Source organism: Acipenser ruthenus, chromosome 13 (genome assembly GCF_902713425.1).
Source record: "Acipenser ruthenus chromosome 13, fAciRut3.2 maternal haplotype, whole genome shotgun sequence".
In the NCBI taxonomy this organism is placed as follows: Eukaryota; Metazoa; Chordata; class Actinopteri; order Acipenseriformes; family Acipenseridae; genus Acipenser; species Acipenser ruthenus.
In genome coordinates this window covers 881322-897568 of record NC_081201.1, presented here as the reverse complement: position 1 = coordinate 897568, position 16247 = coordinate 881322, and the positions used below count along the sequence as shown (strand labels likewise).

At 42.3% G+C, this 16247-nt stretch overlaps 1 protein-coding gene across 3 annotated transcripts; it reads left to right on the top strand.

Moving 5' to 3' along the window:
• The first annotated feature begins 2762 nt into the window (after positions 1-2762).
• mettl22 (methyltransferase 22, Kin17 lysine) lies at positions 2763-15390 on the top strand. Of its 3 annotated transcripts, none has more exons than XM_059035383.1 (12): positions 2763-2874; positions 4458-4596; positions 5602-5738; positions 6239-6464; positions 7516-7556; positions 7643-7787; positions 8388-8459; positions 9457-9510; positions 10397-10477; positions 12104-12206; positions 12553-12721; positions 13692-15390. In XM_059035383.1, the coding sequence occupies exons 2-12, from the start codon at positions 4491-4493 to the stop codon at positions 13749-13751; spliced, it is 1194 nt and encodes a 397-aa protein (XP_058891366.1). In that variant the 5' UTR covers positions 2763-2874; positions 4458-4490; the 3' UTR covers positions 13752-15390. The 3 variants fall into 3 exon arrangements, with proteins under 3 accessions (XP_058891366.1, XP_058891365.1, XP_058891367.1); XM_059035382.1 differs by having other exon boundaries at positions 8388-8543; XM_059035384.1 differs by lacking the exon at positions 8388-8459.
• The last annotated feature ends 857 nt before the right edge of the window (positions 15391-16247 follow it).

Sequence of the window (16247 nt, the reverse complement as noted above, 5' to 3'; positions counted from 1 at the left end):
CATGACCCCAGAGCCTGACAGACCATGACCCCAGAGCCTGACAGACCATGACCCCAGAGCTGACAGACCATGACCCCAGAGCCTGACAGACCATGACCCCAGAGCCTGACAGACCACGACCCCAGAGCCTGACAGACCATGACCCCAGAGCTGACAGACCATGACCCCAGAGTCTGACAGACCACGACCCCAGAGCCTGACAGACCATGACCCCAGAGCTGACAGACCATGACCCCAGAGCTGACAGACCATGACCCCAGAGCTGACAGACCATGACCCCAGAGCCTGACAGACCATGACCCCAGAGCTGACAGACCATGACCCCAGAGCCTGACAGACCATGACCCCAGAGCCTGACAGACCATGACCCCAGAGCTGACAGACCATGACCCCAGAGCCTGACAGACCATGACCCCAGAGCCTGACAGACCATGACCCCAGAGACTTCACTTATCTACTTTTTGTTACAGCGTGGTCTGTGTTGTTAATTGGCTGAAGAGTGTCTGTCTGAGTGGGTTGTGAGTAGTTTCAATCACTCCAGTAAGCTGACAGGTCTCTGTGTGTTTGGTGTTTCTTTCTGTGAAGACTGGGTTCTTTGCATGCAATTGCAAAAATGTCAACATTGAATGGTGACTGTTCTAATAGAAAAGGGATTACACTCACTCAAAACCCCCCCCAAAATAATTACCTGTAGCTGATGAGATTGTTGATTCGCTGTGAAAGGAGACATCGAATGTTGTCTGAGTGGTCAGTCTAGAGATTTAAAAGTCTTGATAACGACTCCAGAGAGCACTTCAAAAAGGAAAGCATTAATCAAGCTTGAATAAAGAAGCTGGGAGGTGGTTTGCTTAATCTTCTTGTGTGGCGACAGATACTCTCAACAATCAACTGCCGCAGAGACACAGGCTGTGATATTCTCTGGGGCTCATCTTCTAGTCCAGACTGTATGCCAATAGATCATTTGGCTGAATACAGAGATAATCTATTCATTAATCTAACACTTTTTCAAAAAGGAGAAAAACTGTTGCAAAATTAGAAATAAACACCGCAGTTATTGTAACTGAAAGCATCTTAAGTAAGCAAGGTTTTTATTTTTCATTTCGTAATCTGGAAGCGTGTTTTTTTTTTTACCCTTTGAAAAACCTTTTTGAAGATCTGCCCCTCAGTCACAGATGATGTGGTAAAACAAGGCATCTCTGATTAAGGCAGTCCATGCTTGTCCGATTCATTCATCACACTTACTGTAGGTTTTGTAAATAGATCTGTGAGGTAAAGCAGACAGACAGAAAAGGAAATTGATGGAGAATCTTTGAGTATAAATGTCTAATTCTTTATGAGACTGAGAGAGTGAGTGAGTGAGAGAATGAGAGAGTGAGTATGAGAGTGACTGAGTGAGAGAGTGAGTATGAGAGTGAGAGAGTGAGTGAGAGAGTGAGTGAGAGAGTGAGTATGAGAGAGAGTGAGTATGAGAGAGACTGAGTGAGAGAGTGAGTATGAGAGTGAGATAGTGAGTGAGAGAGTGAGTGAGAGAGTGAGTATGAGAGAGACTGAGTGAGAGAGTGAGTATGAGAGTGACTGAGTGAGAGAGTGAGAGAGTGAGTGAGAGAGTGAGTGAGAGAGTGAGTATGAGAGTGAGATAGTGAGTGAGTATGAGAGAGACTGAGTGAGAGAGTGAGTATGAGAGTGAGAGAGTGAGTGAGAGAGTGAGTATGAGAGAGAGTGAAAGAGTGTATATGAGAGTGATTGAGAGTATGAGTGAATGAGTGAGTGAGTGAGTGAGCGAGTGAGTGAGAGAGTGAGTATGAGAGAGACTGAGTGAGAGAGTGAGTATGATAGTGAGAGAGTGAGTGAGAGAGTGAGTATGAGAGAGAGTGAAAGAGTGTATATGAGAGTGATTGAGAGTATGAGTGAATGAGTGAGTGAGTGAGTGAGTGAGTGAGTGAGTGAGTGAGAGAGTGAATGAGTATGTGAGTGTCAATTACGGTATTTTTTTAAAAACATTTCCATAAGCATTTTCAGTGGGAACTGCAGATGAATTGCTTCATGCTATTAGCAATACAGTATCATCAAAGTCAATTACATTCCTTTAACATTTTCCAGTAGACTTGATTACCCGTCACCTAATACAAAGAGAAGAGATGCCAAGCAGAATAAAGGCTAATTATTGGACAGCGAAGAGAAGATTAGTTTATATCATATACTGTAATTCTAGTTCAGTTTAGTCTGAATATGCAGATGTACAAGATCATCTTTTAAGAGCATGTTCCAAAAGCATAAGTTATTGATCATCAGGAATAGAAATAATATAAAGCTAAGGGTTTACTGCACACATATTTAAATTAATAAAAGGGGGAAAAATATCAAATACAAAAGAATTATACAACCAGTCCTCCAAATCTTTTTGTTCTGTTAGTTTAGTCTTACAGTAAATCATTTCCTCGCACACAGCCCCGCTTAAAAAATACAAGGTACAATATAATGGGACATGACAGCTAAGAATCCAGGGTCTTGCTAAGGGTCACACTTGGGTCAAGCAGGACGATGCTTGCATGGTCCTTGCAGTATTTCTTTTTTGCAGATTCCTTCAGTGATCAAAGCATCCCCCTTTTCTTCCCGTATCATGCTTGCATAGTTTTGATTAATGTACTTGCCAGTAGCGTGATTATTATTTGATAAACCTGAACGCCACACACACTGCCTTATTATGTACTTAACATTCGCTTGTTGGGCAGGACCAAAGTATCGCGGGCTCTGATTGTGTGCAGCCGGTCATCATTAAAAGTTGCACCGAGCTGTCAAACTCCAGACTGTCTGAGCCGGAGAGGTTATCGTGCAGAGAATGGAACACAAGTAGTCTTCACAAAACACTGTCAAGTATGTGTTGCATTTCAGATAACATTAATACACCTCGTTTTATTCCGCTGCGTTGCGTGGGGTAGCTAATGCTAGTTATATTATTTGTATTGTGCCACGTTAGCGCTAGTAGTAATATTGCAATACCGAGCTGTGTGTCCATTATTATTATTATTATTATTATTATTATTTCTCCTAAATTAAATGTGACGTTCGCTGATGACATGAAGTGTGCATGCGTAGAGTCTTGCAATGTATTACAGTTTAAATAATGCGTGGTTAAGGACGGTCACATAATCGTAAACACTTGACTTGCACCTGTTGTTGGTGTGTTACCATAATCGCTGTATGTATATCAGTAGCATACTACTAAAAATAACTTTTGTGGGGGGGTTGGGTGGAATACAGTGACATGATGATCCGTGCCTGTGGTGTTAACGGACTATGTACCCTAGTCTGTAGCTCGCTAAATTCGTGGCTGGTGCTCCGAACTGTTGGTATCTTTCCTAGTCCTCCATACAAGTTTAGGAGTTAACTTAATATATTTCGTTTATTTATAACTGATTCAGTTATGGTTCTATATTGCGCTCCTTCATATTACGACCTTGACAAGCAATAGCACTTAGGAGAAGAGGGTTAACAAACAGGTGATTTAATGCAGGCCCTCCAGTACTCTGACGCGCTGTTTACAGCACCTGTATGAAATGCATGTCCAGTTCATGAGCCATGTGGTGGGTCTTGCGCCTGTATAAACCAGGGAGCCGCGTTTCGTTGTGTACAGTAACTACACTGAGTATCTGTACTAAACACAGTGTCTCTCGGTTCAGTCGGAGGCCGGACAAAACAATCCGTTTAGTGTTTTCATGTATATTTACGTGATTATTTTTATAAATGGGGGATTGTGAGTCCGCCCACTACAGTTATGATATGCACAAGTCCTATTGTATCCTCCTTTTCTTTCCACCAAAACTTCAAAGCAGAATTGCATTTTCAAGGTTTTGCATTTTCACAGAAAGTCACGCTGTAACAATATGATTTGCAGTTCCCCTCCTGACCTGTGACGTGCCTCCGTCGGTTCTGTATTCTGCGCTCGTTCACGTGTTGTGTGCTCTGCACAATCAGTGTTTATTTTGGCATTGTTGCTTTTTTTGCCGTCTGCTCAATGGTATGCATTCGGTTCCACAAATTAAATTCCCGTTGTTACAAATGGATGCTGAAATAAACAGCAACCAGAATGTGCCTGATTAAAAAAAAAAAAAAATTAACGTAAAGCCATCCAGGTGCTAAGTTTATTTTAGTGTGTTATTTAGTACACTTTAAATGAAATGTATGTTAATTGTATCAAGACTGTATTGGAGGTTGGCAAATGCATTTATAAATGGCAATTATACAAAACGTGATGCATTGAGGCGATCTTTGACTTAGAATAGAACTACCCGGAGACTGCTCCAGTTTAGTAATCGCATTCAGATTTCTTTATAGAACCCTTGAGAGATCCATCTCATTTGCAAGGGGGGTCCTGGTAGAATAATAAGTTTTACAGGTGCAGATGGAAACCAGGATGAAAACGAATTGAGCTCCTTCTAAAACCTGTGTGTGTGCAGGTCTGCCCGGGTCCGTGCCATGCTGCTGTCCTCATGGATAACATCACGTTCAGGAGCGACACTGTGCTGTCAGACATCCACCTTCTCCAGCCCAACACCCGGCACCTCATGGTGAGGCTGAACGCGGTCGGACAACCAGGTACCGAGCGACACGCCTTCCACACTGCACCGGGGATGGAAACAAGACGCTTTCGCTTTCACCCGTTCCACGTTTTACTAGGAGTTTCATTAGTGTGTAGGTAACAAGCTCAGGTGTGTCTTATTGAACTCCTAGTAAAACCAGGAATGGATCAAACTGCTGTGCATTGGGAGCCTTATTTCCATCCCTGCTATACTGAGCGCTACAGACAGTAAAGGGGTATTCAGAAATGGGTACGGTCTGTGACGTGTTGTATTGAAATCCTGCGTAGTATTAGTTTATAATGGAATTCCATCACTGTTCAGTGTTTATGCCATCGTTTCCAGGATTCCAAATTCAAGTTGAGCCTAAACTGTAACACCTTCAGCCTGCATCCTGAGTCTGTACCAGTACGGTAATGCCTAATCAAAATGTTATTTCTGCAAAGGCGCTAATCCCGGGCCGTGTAATCAGGGTTTAGATTAGAAGTGAGATGTGCAGTCTCTGTGCCGGTTCTGAGAGGGGGAGTTCTTTATCAGAGACGAGGGAGCGTGTCAGGGGCCTCATGCCCAATGCACTTTGTGATGAGTTCCTGCGGTCACATCAGGCCCGTTCTCTCGTCACGTGAAACGTGTTCAAACTGCTTCCTTGGTGAGAGATTCTTTTCATTTCGGTCTTGACAGGATTAAGGCCACAGCTTCAGTGTGCATTATGATTGACCTGCTCCCCAGAGGCTCGCTGTGATGCAGAACCTGCCTATACAGACAGGCATGCTCCCATTCACCTGCAGTTCACAGCATGACTTGAGATGCCTTGAGACGGGTGCTCATGGTTCATCACAGTACCTGTGTTCTATTATATATATATATATGTATATATAGCTGTTTTTGAGGCTGTTCGCGAGTACAGTATAGATTCACAGTCAAGTACACAGCATCTCCTGCTATACACCAGTACTGCTGCAGGTTTTAATTTTTGCTTTTGAGGTTTATGAATCCTGCTTCTGATCTGCTATTCTGTTTCCAGTTTTTGTATCGCAGTTCAAGGTCCTGTGGGATAGTGAGCGACTGGACCGGAGTGAGTCCCCTCCTCCATCATACACTGATCAGCAACCTCCAGAAAACACTGCAGACTGTGGATCACCTGAGCAGGAGAGAGAGGGGGTGAGAGAGAGAGAGAGAGATAGAGAGACAGACAGACAGACAGAGAGAGAGAGAGAGAGAGAGTGTGTGAGAGAGAGAGAGAGAGAACTGCTGACTGGGGAGAAATTCTCAAATAATTCTACAGGGATGGAAATTAGACTCCCGTTGCACAGCAGTTTGATCCATTCCTGGTTTTTAGTCTAATAAGAAACACTTGAGCTCGCTACCTGTGCATTGTGGCTAATCAAGCTCATAGTAAAACCTGGAATGGGTGAAACTGCTATGCAATAGGAGTCTAATTTCCATTCCTGTAATAAAGTTTTACAGTATTGGGAACGTGTAAAAACATGCAGGATCCTGGAAAAGGAGGCAGGAACACTGCTGTGGTACCGATTTGGAAAAAATGGCTTGAGAATCTAGCGCAGTGATTTCAGTTTTTGTTTGCTCGTTTGAATGCCCATGTATGCTGGAATTTTAGCTGATAATCAAGAATTTGAAATGTCATCACCTTCCCACCCTAGGAGGAGGAGGAGGAGGAGGAGGAGGAAGGGGAGGATGGACGGCGGCGGTCTTGGGGTCTGGAGCCCCTGCTGGACGAGGATGGAGATCTGGACGTGGTCCGAAGGCCGAGGGGGGGAGACGGCCCTGGGAGGGACAGGATCTATCCCATAATCCTGAGCAAAGGGGAGGAGGCAGCCAGCGATGGGGACGAGCTGGAAGAGAGTGACTGCGGTGTCATTAGGATCGGTCAGTGCAGATCAGATAGTCAGCGCAGTCTTTATCAATGCAGATGTACTTTTTAATGGCCTGGATCTTCCACTGTCTCTTATTATTATGTTAAGTGTTGAAAATGTTTAAGTAAGTATCTCAGTTTAAGGGACACGGAATTAAAAAAAAGATGAATTTTATATTAAAAGAAAAATATGAAGCAGGTGTAATTACCGAAAGCAGTCAGGTCTTATCCTTACAGCACAGTAGGAAATGGTGCTCAGTATTATTTAGGGTTTAAAAATGAGGACCTTGAGGTGCAGTACTGAGCCATTCTAGGATTAAAATACCCTGATTTATATTGTGATATACTACTCCAACCAAAAACATTACTGCTGTATATTGGTGAAGAGATTACATGTTTGCAAACTAATGGTGTAATGCACAACTCATGTCAATAAGCAGTAAACCTGCCCCCTTCTTGAAAGCTGGCGTTCTGATAAATACAACGACACTGCCTTGATTAACACCCGGTCCGACAGATGAAATGCAGGCAGGGAAAGGGCTTGTAGAGACAAGGCAGGCTCTCTGGTTTATGGTGCAACACGAAGAGAGATTTACAGGCGCTGTGATGTGAAAATCGTTTCAGAGCTTGATGGGTAGCCTCATGAAGGTCTGATGAAAGCATGGTAATTTAATGATGTCATTATAGCACAGCAAGCCAGTCACAGAATGCTATTAAATAGGCCTCCTTCTTGTTAACTTTACCACAGGCATTTACCCAGGGAAGTGCAATTCATATGGGAAACGGTGTGCACCTGTCCTGTTCTATAAACAGTGTGACATTTAGAAGAAAAACAAGCCTGGCTTGCCTTGCAGAGGGTTTGAAACGTCGCTACGAGTCAGTTATTTCGAAGTTCAATCCATCACTCTCTGTATTTCCATAAGCTTCTTTCTGTCTTGTTTGTCATTCGTTGATAAAAGGTGTTGCAGCCACTGACGCACAATGCAGAGAACAAGATAGGAGTGAAGGCTGACCTGGCATCGCTAGGTTGCGTAGATGCTTTTTAACATCTTTATTACCTTGCAGAACATACGATGGCCACTCCATTAGAAGATGTTGGGAAGCAGGTCAGTGTGTGTCTGTGCTGTTTGTTTGTTTGTTTGTTTGCATCGCTGTGCTGAGCGCTCTGCAGCGTGTGCTTCCTGTACCGCAGGTGTGGCGAGGAGCCTTTCTCATGGCTGACTTCATCCTGTCTCACCGGGACCTGTTCCAGGGCTGCACCGTGCTGGAGCTGGGGGCCGGCACGGGGGTTACCAGCATCGTCATGGCCACGGTTGCCAAGAGGGTCTACTGCACAGGTACAGGAGCCTGCGATGCACTGTGTGTTGTGTGCAACATTCGGAGGCACGACTGTGAAGGCGCATTTATTATTGCACATGTAGGCTGGGTTCGAATCCAGAGCAGAATGCAGCGATACCTGAATTAACAGGCATTCTGCATCTGTCATTCAATCTGCTGTTTGATTTACTTTGTAGTAAGAGCTGGGGGACAGTGTGCCCCCTTACCTTTGCTTAATTACAGACAGAACTGCATTTGCATAAAACATAAAAAAAAAAAAACGCACACAGAGCCTGCATTCCAGAGTTTATCTTGCTTGCAAGGAGCTGTCTTTGAATGGCTGATGACTCATTGGAGTGAGTGATTTGACTTGCTTCTCTAACAGTACCCATATCCATGTCATTAGTGAATTAACACAGGAGTTTAATTAAAACAAGAAGCTGTCTGGAACGGTTTAATAACTGGTTTTAAACTTCCTGAAGCGGACCTGGGTCTTGGCTAGCGGTTGGATTTGGGGGTTCCAAAGGAGGTTGCAGAGGTTATTATTATTATTATTATTATTATTATTATTATTATTAGTTTATTTAGCCTTTTGTTGTTTTTGTGGGGGTTTTTTTCAGATGTTGGTCAAGACTTGCTGAGCATGTGCGAGAGAAACGTTGCTTTAAACAAGCATATCCTGGAGTCAGGAGGTAGGAGGCTGCCTGTCCCCGGGATTGATCTGAGCATGTGCGAGAGAAACGTTGCTTTAAACAAGCATATCCTAGAGTCAGGAGGTAGGAGGCTGCCTGTCCCCGGGATTGATCTGAGCATGTGCGAGAGAAACGTTGCTTTAAACAAGCATATCCTGGAGTCAGGAGGTAGGAGGCTGCCTGTCCCCGGGATTGATCTGAGCATGTGCGAGAGAAACGTTGCTTTAAACAAGCATATCCTGGAGTCAGCAGGTAGGAGGCTGCCTGTCCCCGGGATTGATCTCTTCAGTCACTCATTCATTCACCAAACAACCACTGCATGAATGATGTTCCGTCCCGTTTAGAAATAGTTGAGATCCACCTTTAGAAAGTACAATAGGGACATATGTATGTTTAGTGGCTCTTGCAATGCTTCACTATGCATCTTTCTCAAAACGTTGCAGAGTGAAGCAGATTGCCACCATTGTTGTATTTTATGGGAGGCTATATGTACATATCTTTCTGTTCATTTATGAACAGTCTAGTCTTAATAATACGTGTGACCTTGTACTATGAAAAAGCTTGTGTTTTTTTTTTCCTCTGCAATTGATTTTCATTGTTGATCATGTAAAGGACTGACATCTCAGTGGGTGTATTGTCCACGTGTGGGCCAGGTTGAGGGCAGGAACACGGCACAGCCCTGACCTGGGGAGCCCTTCTGTGGGCAAGCTGCTCCCTCCTTGTCCAGCAGGGGTTTAGCAGCATGAGTCTCCGCCTTGCACTGGAGAAGGCAAAGATCTAAATATCACCTGTTTGTGAATGCAGAAAGCAGCGAGGCTCCTGTTTTCACGGTTTAAACACTATTCTAGATACACCCGTGTTTATTTCAGCTCATTTGATCCCAGTCACAACAGAAGGTGTTTTAAATGTCAATTTTTTTTAAGCAGAGACTGCAGTTTGCCTTTCTGTTTAGACTTCCTAGATTCTGTATTTGCAATTACTATTTTTTTTTTAACAGACGGGGACGTGAAGGTTTGTGAGCTGGACTGGATGAGAGATGATTTCTGCACTGGTAAGGAAAACTCCTTATTTTTCCAGACTGCTGTAATTACCGCGGGTAACCTCTATCCAGCTTCACAACCAGAGCTGCCATTCTTCCGAGGTCACACTGAGGTTTCAAGCTGTACCTGCCAGTATTTACATGACTGTGCGGTATTTACTATTCAACCTCCAAATCTATGTTACAACAGAGAAAGTGAGCATCAGCATTGATGATGCAAAAAAACACCCGAGGGCACGACTTTGTTTTCCTCATGGCTAGTTACGGCCACGCTTCATCAGTATTAAGCAACCAATCTGGTTTTGCATGGCACATTTTGTGTCATGACTGGTAACATCTCCATTCATAATGTTTTACACGCAAAGTCATATCTTATACTGCAGTTTCCGTGGTCACTTTTCTCATCATTAGATCTGGGTTTGCATGGCGTACTTTGTGACGTCGCGGTTAACATTTTCATTATTAATGTTTTACATGGAAATGGATTTATACGCAGGAGGCTAGTGGAATGGGTGAATCCCTCTAATAGAGGTTTTACTGTATTGGGGAATATGTACAAACACACAGGACCCTGGAAAGCGAGACGGGAACTCTGGTGTGGTACTGATTTGGAATAAATGGCTTGAGAATCTAGCCCTTGTAGGTTTTGTTTGCTTGTTTGAATGCTAGAAGAAGTAGCTTTAATCCAGCAGTGTGTGAGCAGCTGACTAGTCTCAGTAACTGTTTTGAAATACCAATACGAGAAGAGCGCCCCCTGTGGGAAATCCTGAATGCAGCACGTGTTTGACTGGCTATTTTCAGGATTCTTCCATTTTCAGTTCGCTGAGCTTTGACTTCGTTACAGAACTCCAGAAATGCGAACTGTTGAACTGTTGTGCAATGTTGTGTTTTGTTTTAGATCCAGAGGTGGAATTCAGCTGGACAGAAGACGAGGTGGCAGATCTACACGACAACACCACTGTGCTGATAGCAGCGGACGGTACGTCCCTGCCTTGAAATCTCATGAGAAACTCTGCACTGCTTTAGACAAACACATTGAAATCTCATGAGAAACTCTGCACTGCGTTACACAAACACATTGAAATCTCATGAGAAACTCTGCACTGCGTTACACAAACACATTGAAATCTCATGAGAAACTCTGCACTGCGTTACACAAACACATTGAAATCTCATGAGAAACTCTGCACTGCGTTACACAAACACATTGAAATCTCATGAGAAACTCTGCACTGCGTTACACAAACACATTGAAATCTCATGAGAAACTCTGCACTGCGTTACACAAACACATTGAAATCTCATGAGAAACTCTGCACTGCGTTACACAAACACATTAAAATCTCATGAGAAACTCTGCACTGTGTTACACAAACACATTGAAATCTCATGAGAAACTCTGCACTGCGTTACACAAACACATTGAAATCTCATGAGAAACTCTGCACTGCGTTACACAAACACATTGAAATCTCATGAGAAACTCACTCTGCACTGCATTAGACAAACACATTGAAATCTCATGAGAAACTCTGCACTGCGTTACACAAACACATTGAAATCTCATGAGAAACTCTGCACTGTGTTACACAAACACATTGAAATCTCATGAGAAACTCTGCACTGCGTTAGACAAACACATTGAAATCTCATGAGAAACTCTGCACTGCGTTACACAAACACATTGAAATCTCATGAGAAACTCTGCACTGCGTTACACAAACACATTGAAATCTCATGAGAAACTCTGTGCACTGTGTTACACAAACACATTGAAATCTCATGAGAAACTCACTATGCACTGTGTTACACAAACACATTGAAATCTCATGAGAAACTCTGCACTGCGTTACACAAACACATTGAAATCTCATGAGAAACTCTGCACTGCGTTACACAAACACATTGAAATCTCATGAGAAACTCTGCACTGCGTTACACAAACACATTGAAATCTCATGAGAAACTCTGCACTGCGTTACACAAACACATTGAAATCTCATGAGAAACTCTGTGCACTGTGTTACACAAACACATTGAAATCTCATGAGAAACTCACTATGCACTGTGTTACACAAACACATTGAAATCTCATGAGAAACTCTGCACTGCGTTACACAAACACATTGAAATCTCATGAGAAACTCTGCACTGCGTTACACAAACACATTGAAATCTCATGAGAAACTCTGCACTGCGTTACACAAACACATTGAAATCTCATGAGAAACTCTGTGCACTGTGTTACACAAACACATTGAAATCTCATGAGAAACTCACTATGCACTGTGTTACACAAACACATTGAAATCTCATGAGAAACTCTGCACTGCGTTACACAAACACATTGAAATCTCATGAGAAACTCTGCACTGCGTTACACAAACACATTGAAATCTCATGAGAAACTCTGCACTGCGTTACACAAACACATTGAAATCTCATGAGAAACTCTGCACTGCGTTACACAAACACATTGAAATCTCATGAGAAACTCTGTGCACTGTGTTACACAAACACATTGAAATCTCATGAGAAACTGTACGCACTGCGCTCCACAAACGGAAACTGACTTTTTTTTTATAACTGGCCTTTGTGTTTTTAGTGTGCTACGATGACGACCTGACGGATGGCTTGTTTAGGACTCTGTACAGAATCATGAGCAACTTGAGACACCCCTGCACTCTTTATTTTTCTATTGAGAAAAGGTAAGGGCCTGGACGAGACTACACTACGGTGTGTGATGGATTGATTGATCAGCAGACTTGTCGATAGACTGACGCTCTATACCCGTTTGTATATATACACACTGTTTGTGTTTGTGAGTGTGTGTACCGGCATGCTGGTTTATCTTGAATTCAGTTCCTTATTTCAAGTTGTGTAGCTTCCAGTGCTAATGACTCTGTGAATCCTGCCACTGTGTCTCGGCTGTCTCTGCACATCTCTCATCTATGTGGATGTGACTCACGGCCAGTGTGGCAGTCTGTTGACCCTCCCCACCCCCCTTGTGCATTACACTTGCTAGCTCTGTATTGCTGGCCTCTCCGTTTTCAGGCTGAACTTCACACTGCAGCACATGGACGTGTCGTGCGAGGCGTATGATCACTTCCGCTCCTGTCTGTCCGACTTGAAGAACATCACCGACGGCAAAATGATCTTCACCGTGGAGCCTGTTCAACTCTGCTTCCCACAGTTCCTCATCTATGAACGCATCAAACAGCTGGTGAGCACCTGACCTTTCCAACCGTCTGATCAGCGTCCTTAAACTCTATATGAATCCCACTGCTTAGGTTACAGTGCTCCCCCTTTTTATAGATGTAGCGGGGAGCCATCGGTACGAGACAATGAAATGTGTGTCCCATCCTATAACGAGAACACGGGTTCCAGAGTATCTCCTTGTCTCGCTTCTTGAGTTGAAATTCATTCTTGCTGCTTCTATGCTCGTTAATGCCTTTTGATGTTTCCTTTAGGTTGAATTAGGGAACGAAATTAACTTTAAACCAACTCTCAATGCTTCCTCCAAACAAACACCTCAGTTCACGTGCGGGCTGGTGTGTGACGCCAGCGTGTCTGTCAAACAGACACTAGCCCTGTGGCTTTGGGTATAATCCAGGCACGCAGATCCTTGTGAAAAGAACTCTTAATACATTGTTCTTTTATCAGCCGTTGATCTCAAAAGTCTTGGCTGAGCCGCCCCCTTTCGGATTACAGTGCCTGAGGCTTCTTGATAATCCGTTTAGGTTCGTACAAGATTTTGAGCGTGCTTTTAAAAGAAGCTGAATTCTGCAGATTATTTAACTGATATCAAAATGTATCTCATTTTAACAGCACTAGGTTGCCCAGCGCTTTTTCATATTTTGGTTTCTAGACCACTAACCGTGAAATATTCCACGTGGCCACATTTAAAAACGCTGTTAACCCTTTTGACACAAAGGGATGCAATGATCTGTATCAGATTTTGAAAACTATTTTTGCAACTTAGTTCTTAATTGCTTTTAAAAATCATGCTGTCTTTAAAAAATGTATCTATATATATATATTTTTGTATGCACTCCTTTGTACTTTCCTTCTTCGCTGTGACTCGCTGTTGTTCGTGATGATGCCACTATGAGCCTTTGCATCGCACAGCTAGTTATTGACAGAGCAGTGCCTGCAGATCTCATCGTCCTTCCCGTTTGTCTTTCTCTTCGCAGGAGCTGTGGAAAATCACTTCTTCACATTCTGATCAGATGAAAGCTACCCCAGCAATGTGATGTCATTCATAGGGCAGCTGTCCGCAATTTGAGAGCCCTCTTGTGTGTTTATTGTGCACTGATGGACTTTGAGTGCGATCTGTGTGTCAGACGCACGTTCGGAAAGGGCAGAGAAGCCTAATGAAGGGAATGAGTTCCTTCATTAAAAAAAGGCCACACGATATGTGATTTATTTTGTAGTGTGAGGGTGATTTTACTAAACAGCAAGCATATAGGTATCATAAAACTTTACATTTTCAGGTGTCTAACTGGCACAGTTTAAACCCTGTTGCATAGCAGTTTCACTCGTTCCAGGTTTTGATAGGAGCTTGATTAGCCACAGTGTATAGGTAACAAGCTCAGGTGTGTCTTATTAAGCTCATAGTAAAACCAGGAATGGATCAGACTGCTGTGCAACTGAGTCTTATTCCCATCCCCGATTACCTTACACATACACTTTTATTTGGAAGCACAGACAATGTATATGCAAGAATTTAAATGAATACACGGCTCCTTTTATAAAAATGAAAACGTGTATTTTTATATGCAAATATTACAAAGCAGATTTTACAAAATGAATGTATTGTCATGAATTCTGGGCGATATTCGTTTTATTTTTAGACTAAATAAATTATTTATTGCAATTTATTTAAATTTTACAAAACAAACGACTTCCTTTACACTTCTGTATTCAGAGCAAGAGCAGAAGTTGTTAGTTTTTTTTTTTTTTTTTTAAAACCTCTGAAAATCTGATTTGTACTGCAGAGTTTGTGGGTGTGTGTGTATGCGAGTTTATTGAAATTTTTACTAATCCGTGTATTAATCCGTGTTTTTTGTGCCACTAAAAAAATAAAACACAAACAAAAACTATAAGGAGCTGCTCCATGTAACGTGAACCGAGGTACAAAGTCTATGTTCCTTTGAAATGAACGGGACTACGTCTAGTTAAATCATGTACAGCACCGAAAGTGACTCGGTGTACCTTGCATAATGGACAGTGTTGCTTTAAAACCTTTTCTTTCGTGTGAAGCAGTAGGATCTAAAACACTGAGAACATTAAAAAAAAAAAACACTGGATCCTGTCCTACTAAATTAGACCCCCTTGGCAGAGGCGAATGGTGCAGTGAGAAGGGATGAGCCTTGATGGGCTGAACATCCTCTTCTCATTCCCAAACTATTCTGTTATAAGTATTGTATTGCCTACTCTATGAAAAGTGTACTGTGACCACACTTGATCCCCAGTGGCCTCGACACTGCTGTGTTCTGCTGAGTGTGCTGACTGGTGTTGTTGTATGAGATTACTGCTGAAACTCTTGCCCTGAAATTGGTAAGAATAGTTGTTTAATAAACCCCAGGTTTGTATTTGTGTTGTATAGCTGCGCCATTACCAAGTGAATAAAAACAGAAGTATTTTTTGTACACCCTTTTAAAAAAAAAATTGATAGGAACTGCCAGTTTTACCATTTTGTTGTTGTTTATAAATTAAAAATAAATTCTGATTGTTTCCAGTAATCTTGTACATACACATGTAATAATCACTTGTACATTTACAGATTTTAAAAAAGAATCATGAACATTTTATGTTATTTTATTGTTAAAATATTATTTAAATTGATGTTCATTTTGCATTTAAATCTAATTAAACTAAGAGACATACAAATTTGGAATGAGTGTATTTTCTTATTGGTGTTTTAATTATTTTTATAGGTAAGAAATCAACATGAAGCTCATTAAAAAGATTAATCCACATGAACACCATTAGACTCTCATGGGAACTAAAATCTAAAATCTCATGCGATTTTTCATGGGTCCCAGTTCACTGTGATTCCCATGGGATTTTTATTTTATTTTCCCATGGGGGGTTTCCAACCTGAGAACCACAGAGAGGGGGTTGATGCATCCCGGGTGATCCAGTTCCCATCCCAGAACACAGCCGTGTCCCCACTCTATTAACCGTGACTCATAAACCAGGATCACCTTGGACTTGTGAACAGTCCAGCGTGAGCATGAGAAGCCCTTCCCTGTCCTAGTTTGAGGTCCATTATTGCCTGCAAATAACATTAGAGGACAGTATACAACAGCAAAAGTTTCTGTTCACAAATATATTCTCTGACCGCTTGGTGCCGCTTGTGAGGCAGCAAAAGCAATTCCTTCTTAGCCTGCTTTATAAAGACAGTGTTATATTGCATTAGATAGAATTTGGAAGCAGAACAGGATTTTTATTCACGATAAATAATGGGCATGCATCTTCAGCATAATGCATTGCGTTAGTCAATACAGTAATCACAACAACACAACACTATTTAATATACTAAAGACTACCCCCACCTGTGATCATACAGTGTCTCCAGCACTGTTTAGTACACATAGACCTCTTCATGTATTACATACAGACACCTCTGCATAGTGTGGCTCAGCTCATGTAGATGGGGGTGCTTACTGCACAGAAACCGAATCCTATTGAAAATGCGGCATTGTTTCCTCTAAATGTAGTAAGAAGTGAGCAGTAAGCGTGAC